General features: G+C 50.7%; 1 protein-coding gene across 1 annotated transcript in view; it reads right to left on the minus strand.

Moving 5' to 3' along the window:
- LOC139265252 (LIM and senescent cell antigen-like-containing domain protein 2) overlaps positions 1 to 18,519 on the minus strand; it is a 302,489-nt gene that overhangs the window by 249,381 nt on the left and 34,589 nt on the right. Inside the window, exons 2-3 of the mRNA XM_070882190.1 lie at positions 2,931 to 3,090; positions 1,213 to 1,279 (exon numbers count right to left, since the gene is read on the minus strand). Coding sequence (XP_070738291.1) covers positions 1,213 to 1,279; positions 2,931 to 3,090 — 227 coding nt within the window. The remainder of the gene's footprint in view (positions 1 to 1,212; positions 1,280 to 2,930; positions 3,091 to 18,519) is intronic.

Consider the following 18,519-nt stretch of genomic DNA (forward strand, 5'->3'; position numbering starts at 1 on the left):
CCTCAGCAGAACCTCTTTTTTAGTCCTATCTATGTCGTTGATACCTACGTGGACCACGACAACTGGATCCTCCCCCTCCCACTCCAAGTTCCTCCCCAGCCTAGAGGAGAGTCCTGAACTCTGGCACTGGGCAGGCAACACAGCCTTCGGGACTCACGCTCTCGGCTGCAGAGAACAGTATCTATCCCCCTAACTATACTGTCCCCTACCACTACCACATTTCTTTTTACTCCGCCCGCTTGAATGGCCCCCTGTACCACGGTGCTGTGGTCAGTTTGCTCATCCGCCCTACAGTCCCTGCCCTCGTCCACACAGGGAGCAAGAGCCTTGTACCTGTTGGACAAGAGCAAGGGCCGAGGCTCCTCCATCACTCCATCCTGAGTCCCCATACCTTCCTCACTCGTAGTCACACCCTCCTGTCTCTGACCACGGATCGAATTTGAATTATTTAACTTAGGGGGTGTGACTCTCTGCTGGAACACAGTGTCCAGGTAACTCTCCCCCTCCCTGATATGTCGCAGTGTTTGAAGCTCGGACTCCAGCTCATCAACACGGAGCCGAAGTTCCTCAAGCTGCAGACACTTGCTGCAGAAGTTGTCGCCGTGGACCTCAATGGTGTCCCCCAGCTCCCACATGCAGCAGTAACACATCGCCTGCCCTGCCATCTTGAATATATTTAATTTAATTAATGCAGACACAAACACATGCCCATGCTCCCGCACACATCTAAATACAGGCACGCATACACTCACAAACATATAAATACATGCACATTCATACAACCTCACACGCACACACACAGACGTGCACAAAAACACATGCACACAGACTGACAAGGTCATCAGTCAGTCATAGGCAGTCCCTCGAAATCAAGGAAGATTTGCTTCCACTCTAAAAATGAGTTCTCAGGTAACTGAACAGTCCAATATGGGAATTACAGTCTCTGTCATAGTTGGGACAGACAGTGGCTGGAGGGAAGGGGTGGGTGGGACTGGTTTGCCGCACGCTCCTTCTGTTGCCTGCGCTTGCTTTCTGCATGCTCTCGGCGATGAAACTCGAGGTGCTCAAAACCCTCCCGGATGCTCTTCCTCCACTTAGGGCGGTCTTTGGCCAGGGACTCAAGGGACAGACTGACAAGGACACATACGCACACACACACACAATGACTTCGATGACTCAAACACTTGGAATGCCCCAGTACTTCATTCTTACCGCATTGTCCACAGCAAGGTGCGAAGAGCATCTGGAAGTCATGTTCACAGTACTTCCGGCCTTCAAACTGTAACAAAGGAGGTAATCGTCAGCAGCTGCCCGGTGTCACTGGCTAAATGAGACTGAAAGACAAAACCCGCAGCCTGCAACACGAACACATCAGCACCAATGAGATACTGAGTTAGTATATTTGCAAAGAGATGTGTGTGTGTGTGTGTGACTGTCACACTCACGGTGGTTGTGGGACTCGTATCCATGAGGGTCGGATCTATGGCAGGAGGGTCGAGGTGGAGGAAGGTGTGTGGAGGAAGGTGTGTGGGAGGAAGGTGTGTGGGAGGAGGGCTTGAGGGAGGAGGGTCTGAGGGAGCAGGGTCTCGGTGGAGGAAGGTGTGTGGGAGGAAGATGTGTGAGAGGAGGGCCTGAGGGAGGAGGGTCTGAGGGAGGAGGGTGGAGGTGGAGGAAGGTGTGTGGGAGGAAGGTGTGTGGGAGGAGGGCCTGAGGGAGGAGGATCGAGGTGGAGGAAGGTATGGGGGAGGAAGGTGTGTGGGAGGAGGGCCTGATGATCTCAGGGCTGCTTCTTAAAAGTACATGCAGAATGGAAGGTGACCTGTCCCTCCTGACATTAACTGGCCACTGCCCGGCGAGCCCTTGCTGTCTGCGGGACAGGTGGGTCAGAATGTTGGGCATGATGAAGGTTCAGGGATACACGGCATTTAACAGGTGCACTGGCTGGTCATTGAAGGAGGGCTTCACAGGTGAAGTTATCCCCAGGAGACCCCCCCTTCCACCCACTGCCCAGTGACAGTCTAATCACTGCCGGCCCTGGGAGGATAGGTCGGTCTATTGTTTGACGGTATGACCAGATCACCATAATCCAGTGCCCCTAACACCAAGCAGAGTCCTGAACTCCATTCCAACATTGCAACAGTGACTATACAGTACGATAGGTTTTTAAGCACAACAATGGCCGTTTCCCATAATGTGGAGTATCCTGAGGAGCTGGTGCACATCAGCAGAGTCTGTGCCAGTGCTGGCTCAGTGGGAAGCACTCTCGCCTCTGAGTCAGAAGCTTGTGGGTTCAAATCTTGGCTGACACTCCAGTGCAGTGCTGCGGGAGTGCTGCACTGTCAGAGGTGCCGTCTTTTGGATGAGATGTTAAACCGAGGCCCCGTCTGCTCTCTCAGGTGAATGTGAATGTGGCACTATTTCGAAGAAGAGCAGGGGAGTTATCCCTGGTGTCCTGGCCAATATTTGTCCCTCAATCAACATAACAAAACAGATTATCACATTGCTGTTTGTGGGAGCTTGCTGTGCGCAAATTGGCTGCCGCATTTCCCACATTACAATAGTGACTACACTCCAAAAGGCACTTCATTGGCTGTAAAGCAATTTGGGAGATCCTGAGCTTGTGAAAGCCGCTATATAAACGCACAACATTTAACAGGCGCACTGGCAGCTGGCCATTGAAGGAGGGCTTCACTGGTGAAGTTACCCCCAGGAGACCCCGGCAAACCAGTTCCACACACCCCTTCCTTCAACCACTGTCTGTCCCACCTGTGACAGAGACTGTAATTCCCATACTGGACTGTTCAGTCACCTAAGGACTCACTTTTAAAGTGGAAGCAAGTCTTTCGAGGGACTGCCTATGATGATGATAAATGCAAATTTGTTGGTTCACACAGAGCACAGGCTGAGGTGAAGGATAGGCTGCATCTTACCTCGTAAAAAACCCCTCCTGGAAACTGCCGGAAGCACTGGGCACAGACGAAGCACTTCTCGTGGTACAGCTCTCCGTTACTGTTGACAATCCGCTCGGAGGGGTCAAAGTGCGAGCGACAGCGCTCACAGGTCGCGGTGGCCAGCGCGTCCGCCATGTTACTGCAACGAGAATGGGGGGAGGGGGGAGGGGGGTGAGAAGCGACCAGTTAGTCCGTGGCACAGACCAGCTCCGGGAGAGCTGTGCGATGAATCTGGGACAATTCGGAAACCTAGCCCCGGCAGGGGAGCATGGGACGCAGTATCCCACAGTGTGCAGACATTCGCTCACACTGGGACAGACTATCCAAAGCAGTCGAGTGATGGAAAGGGCGGCTCAGCAATTAGGTTAGGGTTTAACTAATCAGCAGCTCTCTCTCCCCCCCCCCCCCCGCCACCTCCCACCCCCCCTCACCCCCCACCCCCCACCCCTCTCCGCTGCTCAGAACACTCTCTGACAGACTTGCTATGTGCTTATGAAAGCTGCTTTGTCAGGAGGCACTCAGCTGCCAGGCATTGGGCTTCAAAAACGGACGGCCCCAGCAACACTGCCAGACCCTGTTCTTAATCTCGGAGCTGAGCAGCCTGCCACGGGACTCCTGATAAAGAAATCTCTGTGTTGCTGTTTGTTTTGGCTTTTTTAGGAAGGCCACTCAGTGTGCGCACTTCCAAACGCCCCGCGCTCCGGACCCCCCACCCCCCACCCACCCCGGCCTATTCCCCTAACCCACAGCCCATTCCCCCACCCCATCCCGGCCCATTCCCCCCATCACCGTACTTCTGATCGCTATCCGCCAGCCAACTCAACCCAAACCATGCCCATTCCATTCACCCCACCCCTCGTTAATATAAAATTCTGACGGGATTGGACAGGTTAGATGCGGGAAGAGTGTTTCCGATGTTGGGGAAGTCCAGAACCAGGGGACACAGTCTTAGGGTAAGGGGTAGGCCATCTAGGACCGAGATGAGGAGAAACTTCTTCATTCAGAGAGTTGTTAACCTGTGGAATTCTCTACCACAGAGAGTTGTTGAGGCCAGTTCGTGTAATATATTCAAAAGGGAGTTAGATATGGCCCTTACGACTAAAGGGATCAAGGGGTATGGAGAGAAAGCAGGAATGGGGTACTGAAGGAATAATCAGCCATGATCATATTGAATGGTGGTGCAGGCTCTTAGGGCTGAATGGCCTACTCCTGCACCTACTTTCTATGAGCCCAAGTTTCCACAAGAAAAAAAACGGGCGCCTCTCCGAGCTGGGCGCCCGTTTTTCGCGCCTAAAACGGCGCCTATAAAAATCCTCGGTATTCTCCACCTACTTGCAGGTCCTCTGGCCCTCGGCGCAGCCAGCACGAGCTGTGGGGGGGCGGAGCCAGGTCCCGGCGCTGAAAACAGTGCCGGGACCTCTGCACATGCGCGCTACAGTGGGCACGCAAGTGCAGTAGCTCCAGGCGCGGAACTGTGTGGGAGGGGTCCGAAGCACGCAGCCCCTAGCCCTGGCCCAATGGCCTCACTGGGGCTGCGTGAATAAGGCTCCTCCCACGGCCAGCTCCTGCTTCCTCCCCCCCCGCCCCGACCGGACCCGACACCCGCTCCCCGTCCCCCTGCCTCCGGACCAGACCCGACACCCGCTCCCCCCCACCCCTCTCTCCCTCCCCCTCTTTCCCTCCCCCTCTCTCTCTCTCCCTCCCTCCCTCTCTCTCTCTCTCTCCCCCTCCCTCCCGCTCAGCGGCACGAACGGCTGCAGCATTCTCCCTGGCTGAAGCACTTTCACACAGGTAGGAAGATGGTTTATTTAATCTTTTCTTGGCTTATAAATGTTTATTCAGGTTGGATTTATTTGTATAATATTTGTAGAAGTATAAATAAGGATTTATTGTAGAATTTAATGAGTTCCCTTCCCCCCCCCCCCTCCCCCCCACCTCGTTCTGGACGCCTAATTTGTAACCTGCGCCTGTTTTTTTAATGTGTAGAACAGGTTTTTTCAGTTCTACAAAAATCTTCACTTGCTCCATTCTAACTTAGTTTGGAGTACGTTTTCACTGTGGAAACTTTCAAATCAGGCGTCAGTGCCCGGACACGCCCCCTTTTGAAGAAAAAATTCTGTTCCAAAGTAGAACTGTTCTACCTGACTAGAACTGCAGAAAAAAAATGTGGAGAATTGCGATTTCTAAGATAGTCCGTTCTCCACCAGTTGCTCCTAAAAATCAGGCGCAAATCATGTGGAAACTTGGGCCCTATGTTTCTATGTTTCTCACTACCCTTTACCTCGACTTTTCCCCTTTGCCTGACTGTATTTGAGACTCTGGTCGAACCCAGATGAAGGGTCAAGCTTCTTGCTCCCCCCCGCCCCCACTGCTGGACAACACCAAGTTTGATCGGAGTAAGACCGCCCCAAATCTGTTACCCTGCCGCTGATTCCATCCCTCTCCCCGGTCAATGTCAGCACGGAGAGTCAGTCCCCTTGGTCCCAGCATGGAGGCTGTCCACTCAGCCCCAGTGTGGAGGCTCTGGCCCCTTGGTCCCGGCAGGGAGGCTATCCACTCGGTCCCAGTGTGGAGGTTCAGACCCCTTGGTCCCAGCACGGAGGCTGTCCACTCGGTCCCAGTGCGGAGGTTCAAACCCCTTGGTCCCAGCACGGAGGTTCAGTCCCCATAGGCCTGATGGGAGGGACACCCAGCAGTTTTGACGACAGCATATTTTTTGCCGAATATTTAGTTTAACTGTAAACAGGATGCTGGGAGTCCTGGAATGTTGGAATGCTTATTCAAAGCTGAAGGAAATCAGTGAGATGCGACCCTGCAGAAAGTGTACTGAAAACACAGCACACACTCTCACGACAGTCAAGCACACCATGGTCACGCTTACATCCATCACACCCAGTGAGACACACACAGTGACACCCAGTGACACACACAGTGACACACACACAGTGACACCCAGTGACACACACACAGTGACACACACACAGTGACACACACCCAATGACACACACACAGTACACCCAGTGACACACACAGTGACACACATCCAATGACACACACACAGTACACCCAGTGACACACACACAGTGACACACACACAGTACACCCAGTGACACACACACAGTGACACCCAGTGACACACACAGTGACACACACAGTGACACCCAGTGACACACACAGTGACACACACACAGTGACACCCAGTGACACACACACAGTGACACACACCCAATGACACAAACACAGTACACCCAGTGACACACACACAGTGACACACACACAGTGACACACACCCAATGACACACACACAGTACACCCAGTGACACACACACAGTGACACACACACAGTGACACACACCCAATGACACACACACAGTACACCCAGTGACACACACACAGTGACACACACACAGTACACCCAGTGACACACACACAGTGACACCCACAGTGACACACACAGTGACACCCAGTGACACACACAGTGTCACATACAGTAGTGACACACACAGTGACACACACAGTGACACAACCCTCACACACAGTGACACATGTCACACACAGTGTCAGCACACAGTGTCAGCACACAGTGACACACATACACAGTGACACATACACACTGAAGGAAATCAGTGAGATGCGACCCTGCAGAAAGTGTACTGAAAACACAGCACACACTCTCACAACAGTCAAACACACCATGGTCACACTTACACACATACACAGTGACACAACCCTCACACACAGTGACACACACACACAGTGACACAGACACAGTGTCACATCCCTTACACCCAGTGCCAGGTTCAGGAACTGAAGGTGACAGAGGGGATTTAGTCAGAGAATACAGCTGAGGCCTATAGGTGTGAATCATGCTGTAGTTTGCTGCCCTGAACGGCTGTGTCTCTGGAGTTCCAGGGTCCATTGTATGTTGCCTGTATCCATCACTTGTGTCTCAGCATCTCAGCATCAGCCCAAACTGAGAAACGCTTGAAGCAATTGGAAGGTTCTTGCCGAATGCCTGGGGTTGCAGAGTTCATGAGTGTGTGTACTTGCTGCCTGATGTTTAATGAGCTTCCTTCATGCGCAAGCAAACATCAGGAATCAGCGGCACTTAGCTGAGAATTCCATCACCCCGGGAGACCCGATCGTTTGGAGAGAGTATTGGGCGGTGCTTGGGAATTTATAAATGTTGATACACCCAGTGCGCAGTCACGCAAACACTGGTTGTCCCGGCGACACAGCCTCACAATCAACCGCAGCCAACCCTGCTTGACCTTTCACTCCTACGGCCTACAAAGTTTGATTTTTTGGTATCGGGCCCAGGACAGGCCTTTGCGCTCTGAGTGTCCAGTCAGGGTTGGCAGTCAGTTGCACTTTAGCTCAACCACCGATGTCTTCAGAGCCTCGTCATCTGTTAACTGTGGCAGTGAGGACAGGGAGTAGGCACTGAACTCTGACCCCGCCCCCCTGCGACACCCATTCTAATGTAATGAGGATGGGGACAGCATCAAACAAGAAATTAGGGATGCGTGCAATAAAGGTACAGCAGTTAAAGGTACAGCTGTAATAGGGATTAATGACCCTCCCTGGGGTATATATAGCTGTACAGGGCCTTAGTGAGGCCTCACCTTGAATATTGTGTACAGTTTTGGTCTCCTAATCTGAGGAAGGACGTTCTTGCTATTGAGGGAGTGCAGCGAAGGTTCACTAGACTGATTCCAGGGATGGCTGGACTGTCATATGAGGAGAGGCTGGATCAACTGGGAGTTTAGAAGGATGAGAGGGGATCTCATAGAAACTTACAAGATTCTGACGGGACTGGACAGGCTAGATGCGGGAAGAATGTTCCCGATGTTGGGGAAGTCCAGAACCAGGGGACACAGTCTAAGGGTAAGGGGTAGGCCATTCAGGACCGAGATGAGAAACTTCTTTATTCAGAGAGTTGTTAACCTGTGGAATTCCCTGCCGCAGAGAGCTGTTGATGCCAGTTCATTGGATATATTCAAGAGGGAGTTAGATATGGCCCTTACGGCTAAAGGGATCAAGGGGTATGAAGACAAAGTAGGAAAGGGGTACTGAGGGAATGATTAGCCATGATCTTATTGAATGGTGGTGCAGGCTCGAAGGGCCGAATGGCCTACTCCTGCACCTATTTTCTATGTTTCTATGTAGTTGGGTTAAAATCCAGGAGGCAGCAAATGGCCTCGACTGAACTGCCTTCCACAAGAAGCTCAAGTATAAATTTCCACCAAGATTTACTGGGGCTACTGAGCTCCCCACCCTAGAATAATTACAGTTGTAATAGGGATTACTGACCCTCCCCGGGGTATATACAGCTGTAATTACTGACATGGCCTTGCTTTGGAGTTGGTGCAGATGTGAAGATATGGGATGTAGACTTGGCCTATATTCTCTAGAGTTTAGAAGAATGAGAGGCGATCTCATTGAAAGATACAAAATTCTTACAGGGCTTGACAGGGTAGATGCAGGGAGGATGTTTCCCCTGGCTGGGGAGTCTAGAACCAGGGGTCACAGAATAAGGGATCGGCCATTTAGGACTGAGATGAGGAGAAACTTCTTCACTCAGAGGGCCGTGAATCTTTGGAATTCTCTACCCCAGAGGGCTGTGGAGGCTCAGTCGTTGAGTATATTGAAGACAGAGATCGATAGATTTTTGGATATTAAGGGAATCAAGGGAACACGGCATGGGTGCTTAAAAATAGAATACTTGACCCCAGTGTCAGCGACAGAAAGACCCACCCCTTCTGCTGAATCTCGTACATTGCTATCAGTTGGATGATGGAAAGACAGGTCAGAGGGGCTGCAGGCAGATAGAAAGATAAATGGACAGGCAGGGGACCTTTGTTGGTGGGGGGGAAGGCTGTGGGGTCAAGTCTCACTCCAGGAACTTGAGCGCAAGATCTAGGCTGACCTCTCCCCCAGCGCCCTGTGTTACTGACTGTATCTCTACTGAAGTTAATCCAGCTCCCTCACACTGTCACTCAGTAACCCCTCCCCCAGCGCCCTGTGTTACTGACTGTATCTCTACTGATGTTAATCCAGCTCCCTCACACTGTCACTCAGTAACCCCTCCCCCAGCACCCTGTGTTACTGACTGTATCTCTACTGATGTTAATCCAGCTCCCTCACACTGTCACTCAGTAACCCCTCCCCCAGCACCCTGTGTTACTGACTGTATCTCTACTGAAGTTAATCCAGCTCCCTCACACTGTCACTCAGTAACCCCTCCCCCAGCACCCTGTGTTACTGACTGTATCTCTACTGATGTTAATCCAGCTCCCTCACACTGTCACTCAGTAACCCCTCCCCCAGCACCCTGTGTTACTGACTGTATCTCTACTGATGTTAATCCAGCTCCCTCACACTGTCACTCAGTAACCCCTCCCCCAGCGCCCTGTGTTACTGACTGTATCTCTACTGATGTTAATCCAGCTCCCTCACACTGTCACTCAATAACCTCTCCCAGCACCCTGTGTTACTGACTGTATCTCTACTGATGTTAATCCAGCTCCCTCACACTGTCACTCAATAACCTCTCCCAGCACCCTGTGTTACTGACTGTATCTCTACTGATGTTAATCCAGCTCCCTCACACTGTCACTCAGTAACCCCTCCCCCAGCGCCCGGTGTTACTGACTGTATCTCTACTGATGTTAATCCAGCTCCCTCACACTGTCACTCAGTAACCCCTCCCCCTGCACCCTGTGTTACTGACTGTATCTCTACTGATGTTAATCCAGCTCCCTCACACTGTCACTCAGTAACCTCTCCCCCAGCGCCCTGTGTTACTGACTGTATCTCTACTGAAGTTAATCCAGCTCCCTCACACTGTCACTCAGTAACCCCTCCCCCAGCACCCTGTGTTACTGACTGTATCTCTACTGATGTTAATCCAGCTCCCTCACACTGTCACTCAGTAACCCCTCCCCCAGCACCCTGTGTTACTGACTGTATCTCTACTGATGTTAATCCAGCTCCCTCACACTGTCACTCAGTAACCCCTCCCCCAGCACCCTGTGTTACTGACTGTATCTCTACTGAAGTTAATCCAGCTCCCTCACACTGTCACTCAGTAACCCCTCCCCCAGCACCCTGTGTTACTGACTGTATCTCTACTGATGTTAATCCAGCTCCCTCACACTGTCACTCAGTAACCCCTCCCCCAGCACCCTGTGTTACTGACTGTATCTCTACTGATGTTAATCCAGCTCCCTCACACTGTCACTCAGTAACCCCTCCCCCAGCGCCCTGTGTTACTGACTGTATCTCTACTGATGTTAATCCAGCTCCCTCACACTGTCACTCAATAACCTCTCCCAGCACCCTGTGTTACTGACTGTATCTCTACTGATGTTAATCCAGCTCCCTCACACTGTCACTCAATAACCTCTCCCAGCACCCTGTGTTACTGACTGTATCTCTACTGATGTTAATCCAGCTCCCTCACACTGTCACTCAGTAACCCCTCCCCCAGCGCCCGGTGTTACTGACTGTATCTCTACTGATGTTAATCCAGCTCCCTCACACTGTCACTCAGTAACCCCTCCCCCTGCACCCTGTGTTACTGACTGTATCTCTACTGATGTTAATCCAGCTCCCTCACACTGTCACTCAGTAACCTCTCCCCCAGCGCCCTGTGTTACTGACTGTATCTCTACTGATGTTAATCCAGCTCCCTCACACTGTCACTCAATAACCTCTCCCCCAGCACCCTGTGTTACTGACTGTATCTCTACTGATGTTAATCCAGCTCCCTCACACTGTCACTCAGTAACCCCTCTCCCAGCACCCTGTGTTACTGACTGTATCTCTACTGATGTTAATCCAGCTCCCTCACACTGTCACTCAGTAACCCCTCCCCCAGCACCCTGTGTTACTGACTGTATCTCTACTGAAGTTAATCCAGCTCCCTCACACTGTCACTCAGTAACCCCTCCCCCAGCACCCTGTGTTACTGACTGTATCTCTACTGATGTTAATCCAGCTCCCTCACACTGTCACTCAGTAACCCCTCCCCCAGCACCCTGTGTTACTGACTGTATCTCTACTGATGTTAATCCAGCTCCCTCACACTGTCACTCAGTAACCCCTCCCCCAGCGCCCTGTGTTACTGACTGTATCTCTACTGATGTTAATCCAGCTCCCTCACACTGTCACTCAATAACCTCTCCCAGCACCCTGTGTTACTGACTGTATCTCTACTGATGTTAATCCAGCTCCCTCACACTGTCACTCAATAACCTCTCCCAGCACCCTGTGTTACTGACTGTATCTCTACTGATGTTAATCCAGCTCCCTCACACTGTCACTCAGTAACCCCTCCCCCAGCGCCCGGTGTTACTGACTGTATCTCTACTGATGTTAATCCAGCTCCCTCACACTGTCACTCAGTAACCCCTCCCCCTGCACCCTGTGTTACTGACTGTATCTCTACTGATGTTAATCCAGCTCCCTCACACTGTCACTCAGTAACCTCTCCCCCAGCGCCCTGTGTTACTGACTGTATCTCTACTGATGTTAATCCAGCTCCCTCACACTGTCACTCAATAACCTCTCCCCCAGCACCCTGTGTTACTGACTGTATCTCTACTGATGTTAATCCAGCTCCCTCACACTGTCACTCAGTAACCCCTCTCCCAGCACCCTGTGTTACTGACTGTATCTCTACTGATGTTAATCCAGCTCCCTCACACTGTCACTCAGTAACCCCTCTCCCCCAGCGCCCTGTGTTACTGACTGTATTATCTACTGATGTTAATCCAGCTCCCTTACAGTGTCACTCAGTAACCCCTCTCCCCCAGCGCCCTGTGTTACTGACTGTATCTCTACTGATGTTAATCCCGCCCCCTCACACTGTCACTCAGTAACCCCTCCCCAGCACCCTGTGTTACTGACTGTATTTCTACTGAAGTTAATCCCGCTCCCTCACACTGTCACTCAGTAACCGCTCCCCCAGCACCCTGTGTTACTGACTGTATCTCTACTGATGTTAATCCAGCTCCCTCACACTGTCACTCAGTAACCTCTCCCCCAGCACCCTGTGTTACTGACTGTATCTCTACAGATGTTAATCCAGCTCCCTCACACTGTCAATCAGTAACCATCCCCCAGCGCCCTGTGTTACTGACTGTATCTCTACTGATGTTAATCCAGCTCCCTCACACTGTCAATCAGTAACCCCTCCCCAGCACCCTGTGTTACTGACTGTATCTCTACTGATGTTAATCCAGCTCCCTCACACTGTCACTCAGTAACCCCTCTCCCTCAGTGCTCTCTGTTACTGACTATATCTCTACTGATGTTAATCCAGCTCCCTCACACTGTCACTCAGTAACCCCTCTTCCCCCAGCACCCTGTGTTACTGACTGTATCTCTACTGATGTTAATCCAGCTCCCTCACACTGTCACTCAGTAACCCCTCCCCAGCACCCTGTGTTACTGACTGTATCTCTACTGATGTTAATCCAGCTCCCTCACACTGTCACTCAGTAACCCTTCCCCAGCACCCTGTGTTACTGACTGTATCTCTACTAATGTTAATCCCGCCCCCTCACACTGTCACTCAGTAACCTCTCCCCCAGTGCCCTGTGTTACTGACTGTATCTCTACTGATGTTAATCCAGCTCCCTCACACTGTCACTCAGTAACCTCTCCCTCAGCACCCTGTGTTACTGACTGTATCTCTACTGATGTTAATCCAGCTCCCTCACACTGTCACTCTAACCCCTCTCCCCCAGCACCCTGTGTTACTGACTGTATCTCTACTGAAGTTAATCCTGCTCCCTCACACTGTCACTCAGTAACCCCTCCCCCAGCACCCTGTGTTACTGACTGTATCTCTACTGATGTTAATCCCGCTCCCTCACACTGTCAATCAGTAACCCCTCCCCCAGCGCCCTGTGTTACTGACTGTATCTCTACTGATGTTAATCCAGCTCCCTCACACTGTCACTCTAACCCCTCTCCCTCAGTGCTCTGTGTTACTGACTATATCTCTTCTGATGTTAATCCAGCTCCCTCACACTGTCACTCAGTAACCCCTCCCCCAGCACCCTGTGTTACTGACTGTATCTCTACTGATGTTAATCCAGCTCCCTCACACTGTCACTCAGTAACCCCTCCCCAGCACCCTGTGTTACTGACTGTATCTCTACTGATGTTAATCCAGTTCCCTCACATTGTCACTCAGTAACCCCTCCCCCAGCGCCCTGTGTTACTGACTGTATCTCTACTGATGTTAATCCCGCTCCCTCACACTGTCACTCAGTAACCCCTCTCCCTCAGCGCCCTGTGTTACTGACTGTATCTCTACTGATGTTAATCCAGCTCCCTCACACTGTCACTCAGTAACCCCTCCCCCAGCGCCCTGTGTTACTGACTGTATCTCTACTGATGTTAATCCAGCTCCCTCACACTGTCACTCAATAACCTCTCCCAGCACCGTGTTACTGACTGTATCTCTACTGATGTTAATCCAGCTCCCTCACACTGTCACTCAGTAACCCCTCCCCCAGCACTCTGTGTTACTGACTGTATCTCTACTGATGTTAATCCAGCTCCCTCACACTGTCACTCAGTAACCTCTCCCAGCACCGTGTTACTGACTGTATCTCTACTGATGTTAATCCAGCTCCCTCACACTGTCACTCAGTAACCTCTCCCAGCACCGTGTTACTGACTGTATCTCTACTGATGTTAATCCAGCTCCCTCACACTGTCACTCAGTAACCCCTCCCCCAGCACTCTGTGTTACTGACTGTATCTCTACTGATGTTAATCCCGCCCCCTCACACTGTCACTCAGTAACCCCTCCCCCAGCGCCCTGTGTCACTGACTGTATCTCTATTGATGATAATCCCGTTTCCTCACACTGTCACTCAGTAACCCCTCTCCCCCAGCACCCTGTGTTACTGACTGTATCTCTACTGATGTTAATCCAGCTCCCTCACACTGTCACTCAGTAACCGCTCCCCCAGCACCCTGTGTTACTGACTGTATCTCTACTGATGTTAATCCTGTTCCCTCACACTGTCACTCAGTAACCCCTCCCCCAGCGCTCTGTGTTACTGACTGTATCTCTACTGATGTTAATCCAGCTCCCTCACACTGTCACTCAGTAACCCCTCCCCCAGCGCTCTGTGTTACTGACTGTATCTCTACTGATGTTAATCCAGCTCCCTCACACTGTCACTCAGTAACCCCTCCCCAGCACCCTGTGTTACTGACTGTATCTCTACTGATGTTAATCCCGTTCCCTCACACTGTCACTCAGTAACTCGGTTAGCCACCTATCCCTTCACACGCTGATTAAACACTGCCTGCAGTGAGTGCAGGTCTGTGAAGGGACAAGGTCCACACAGGGGCCAACAATGAAACAGTACGTGGTGTGTGTGTGGGAGCCAAGAGGCTGAGTTCGCTTGGCACTATTTCGAAGAAGAGCAGGGGAGTTCTCCGCAGTGCTAATATTTATCCCTCAAACATCACTAAAAAAACAGATGGTCTGGTCATTATCACATTGCTGTTTGTGGGAGTTTGCTGTGCGCAAATTGGCTGCTGCGTTTCCCACATTACAACATCGACTACACACTAAAAGTACTTCATTGGCTGTAAAACGCTTTGAGACGTCCGGTGATCGTGAAAGGCGCTATATAAATGTAAGTCTTTCTAAACACGCTGCACTGTCTCCATTTCTGAATGAGTACAGGCCGCTGACCGACAGATGAGTTTTTGATGAGCGATCTGATTCACAGCGATGGACTGGAGTCAGGCGGAGAGCCTCTGGAGTGGTACAATCCTGCAGCAACATGAGGTCTCATCCAAACCCTTCCCAGCCGTCACTCCGTCTGTTCTGCGAGGGGAGCACTGCCAATCCCGACCATCCCACCCACTTACAGTCCAGAACCATGAATACAGCCAGCATGAACCCACCCTTCACAGTGTACACAGACCACCAATGGCAAGGCCAAGAACATTTCATGGCTTCTACTGAATTTGTAGGAATTCGCAAGAGCCCTCTCCTCCAGTGTCTGGTGATTAGTGCTGTGTACAGGATCCTGCTACTGGTCAGTCTAAGTGTAACTCAGCCTTAAATACCAAAAGCTACTGTAATGTATTTACTTCCTGGGGGTTCTTTGCTTAAGAATTCATAGCAACACATTACTATTAAGAACGAGTTGGTTTATTAGCAAAGTTTTAACAATCACACTACACATTACCAGTTCATCCACCAGGCTCACAACCAACTGCCTCATCATGGCTCCCCCGAACCCAACTGGCTGGGATTTTATTGAGTCTTGTGAACATCACGTGGCTGGCTAAGCCACTCCCAACTCAACAACTCTACAAACCTATGAGCATACTCACTGGTGCGTACATTGCAGCGAGCAAACGTGATTACTGTCTGTGTTGAGTTAGCTGATCTCCTCCTGGGGTGGTAGTTGGAGCTACAGCTAGCTTAACTTGGCTCACCCCACCCTACGTTCAGAGAGGGAAGGGTCAGCCACTGATCACCATCCAGTCACTCTGCTGGCAATGAGCTTGTGTTGTGAGGGTGAATAACTGGACAATACCACAGGACAGGAACCTTGGGGGAGTTAGTTGCAGGTGTCCCAGACCCACGGAACATGACCCGAGGCAACCTCAGTGAAATTGGCAAAACAGCACTCCACATTTGATTTCTTCCCTGGCAAACGTAATCTCTCCTGAATGTGAGATGTTGAGGTGCTGCAGTGAAGACATGAGGGAGCATCATTCAACAAGTCCACACCGACGAGAGGAATTCAGAAGCTGCATTGTCGGGGATCCCATTCCCACAGCAAGTGAGTTCAGGTGATCCCATTTCTACAATGAGAGAGTTTTGGAGATGCAACTCCCACAGTGAGCGAGTTCAGGGATCCCATTCCTTTAGTGAATTCAGGAGATCTCATTCATGGAGTGAGTGCGTTCATGGGATCCCATTCCAACAGTGGCCGTGGATCCTATTCCTACAGTGAGTGAGTTCAGGGGATCCCATTCCTACATTGAGTTCAGGGGATCCCATTTCCACAGTGAGTGAGTTCAGTGGATTCTATACCCACTTTAAATTCAGGGTATCCTATTCCTGCAGTGAATGGGCTCAGTGGATCCCATTCCTACAGTCAGAGAGTCCAGGGATCTGATCCCTACAGTGAATGAGTGCAGTGGATCCCACTCACACTGTTGGTTCAGTAGATCTCCTTGTTGCAGTGAGTGAGTTCAGGAGATCACATTCTCACTGAGTCAGTTCTGGGATCCCATTACCACAGTGAGTGAACTCAGTGAATGAATTCCTATAATGAGTTCAGGGGATCTCATTCCTGCAGTGCATGCAGGGGATCCAATTCCCACAGTGAGTTCAGGGTTCCCATTTGTAAAGTAATTCCAGCGGATTTCATTCCTACAATGAGTGAGGTCAGTGGATCCCATTCCTAAAGTGAGAGTGTCCAGGGATCCCATTCCTTTAGTGGATTCGGGGACCCCATCCATGGAGTAAGTGAGTTCAGGAGATCCCATTCTGACGGTGGGTGAGTTCAGTGGATTCTATTCCCACGGTGAGTGAGTTCAGTGGATCCCATGCATACAGTGAGTTCAGGGGGTCACATTCCCACAGTGAGTGATTTTGGTGGATCCCATTCCTGCAGTGATTTCAATGGATCACATTTCCAGTGAGTTCACAGGGATCCCATTCGTAAAGTGAGCTCAGTGGATCCCATTACTACAGTGAGTGAGTTTGGTGGATCCAGTTCCTGCAGCGGGTTCAGTGGACCCAGTCCAACAATAAGTAAGTTCAGGGGATACCAGCGAATGGGTTCAGTGGATCTTATTCCAACAGTGAGTCCGCGGCTCCGATTCTCAGTGGGTGTGTTCAGGGATCACATTCCTACAGTGAGCTCAGGGGATCCCATTCCAACAGTGAGTTCAATGCATCCAATTCCTACAATTAGTGAGTTCCAGGATCCCATTCCTTTAGGGAATACAGGGGATCCCATTCATGAAGTGAGTGAGTTCAGGAGAGTCCATTTCTACAATGAGAGTTTTGGAGATCCAATTCCCACAGTGAGCGAGGTCAGGGATCCCATTCCTTTCGTGAATTCAGGAGATCCAATTCATGGAGTGACTGAGTTCATGGGAAACCATTCAGACAGTGGTAGTGAATCATATTGCTACATGAGTAAGTTCAGGGGATCTCATTCCTACATTGAGTTCAAGGAGTCCCATTTCCACAGTGAGTGAGTTCAGTGGATTCTATTCCCACAGTAAATTCAGGGTGTTCTATTCCTGCAGTGAATGTGTTAGGTGGATCCCATTCCTACAGTTAGAGAGTCCAAGGATTCAATTCCTACAGTGAGTGTGGTCAGGGGATCCCATTCATACTGTTAGTTAAATAGATCCCCTCATGCAGTGAGTTCAGGAGATCATATTCTCACTGAGTCAGTTCTGGGTTTAACTGAAATCACAACAGTGAGTGAGTTTGTTGGATCCCATTTTCACAGTGAGTTCAGTGGATCCAGTCTTACAATGAGTAAGTTCAGGGAATACCATTCCTACAGTGAGTAAACTCAGGGGATCCCATTTCTGCAGCGAATGGGTCCAGTGGATCTTATTCCAACAGTTAGTCCGCGGATCCGATTCTCAGTGGGTGAGTTCAGTGATCCCATCCTCACAGTGGGTGAGTTCAGTGGATCCCATTTCTGCAGCGAATGGGTTCAGTGGATCTTATTCCAACAGTTAGTCCGCGGATCCGATTCTCAGTGGGTGAGTTCAGTGATCCCATCCTCACAGTGGGTGAGTTCAGTGGATCCCACTCCCATAGTGGGTGTGACCAGGGGATCCAATTCTCACTGTTAGCTCGGTAGATCCCGTTGCTGCAGTGAGTGAGTTCAGGAGATCACATTCTCACTGAGTCAGTTCTGGGATCCCATTATCACACTGAGTGAGCTCAGTGGATCAATTCCTACAGTGAGTTCAGGGGATCTCATTCTTGCAGTGGGCGCAGGTGATCCAATTCCCACAGCGAGTGAGGTCAGTGGATCCAATTCCTACAGCAAGTTTAGTGGATCCCATCCCTAAAGTTAGAGAGTCCAGGGATCCCATTCCTTTAGTGAATTTAGTGGATTCCGTTCATGGAGTGAGTGAGTTCAGGAGATTCCTATCCAGCGGTGTGTGAGTTCAGTGGATCCCATTCCCACAGTCCGTTCAGGAGAGCCAATTCCTACAGTGAGTTCAGGGGATCTCATTCCTACAGAGAGTTCAGGGGAATTCTCTTCCTACAGTGAATTGGTTCAGTGGATCCCATTTCTACAGTGAGTGATTCGGGGGATCCAATTCTGACAATGAGTGAGTTTGGTGTATGCCATTCCTACAGTGCGTGAGTTAAGTGGATCCCATTCCTACAGCAAATCCATCCAGGGATCCCATTTCTACAGTGGGTTCAGAAGACCCATTCCTGCTGCAAATTCAGAGGAACCCATTCCTGAAGTGTGTCCAGGAGATCCAATTTCAACATCGTGTTCAGAGTTCCATTCGCAATCCC

Source organism: Pristiophorus japonicus, chromosome 6 (genome assembly GCF_044704955.1).
Source record: "Pristiophorus japonicus isolate sPriJap1 chromosome 6, sPriJap1.hap1, whole genome shotgun sequence".
In the NCBI taxonomy this organism is placed as follows: Eukaryota; Metazoa; Chordata; class Chondrichthyes; family Pristiophoridae; genus Pristiophorus; species Pristiophorus japonicus.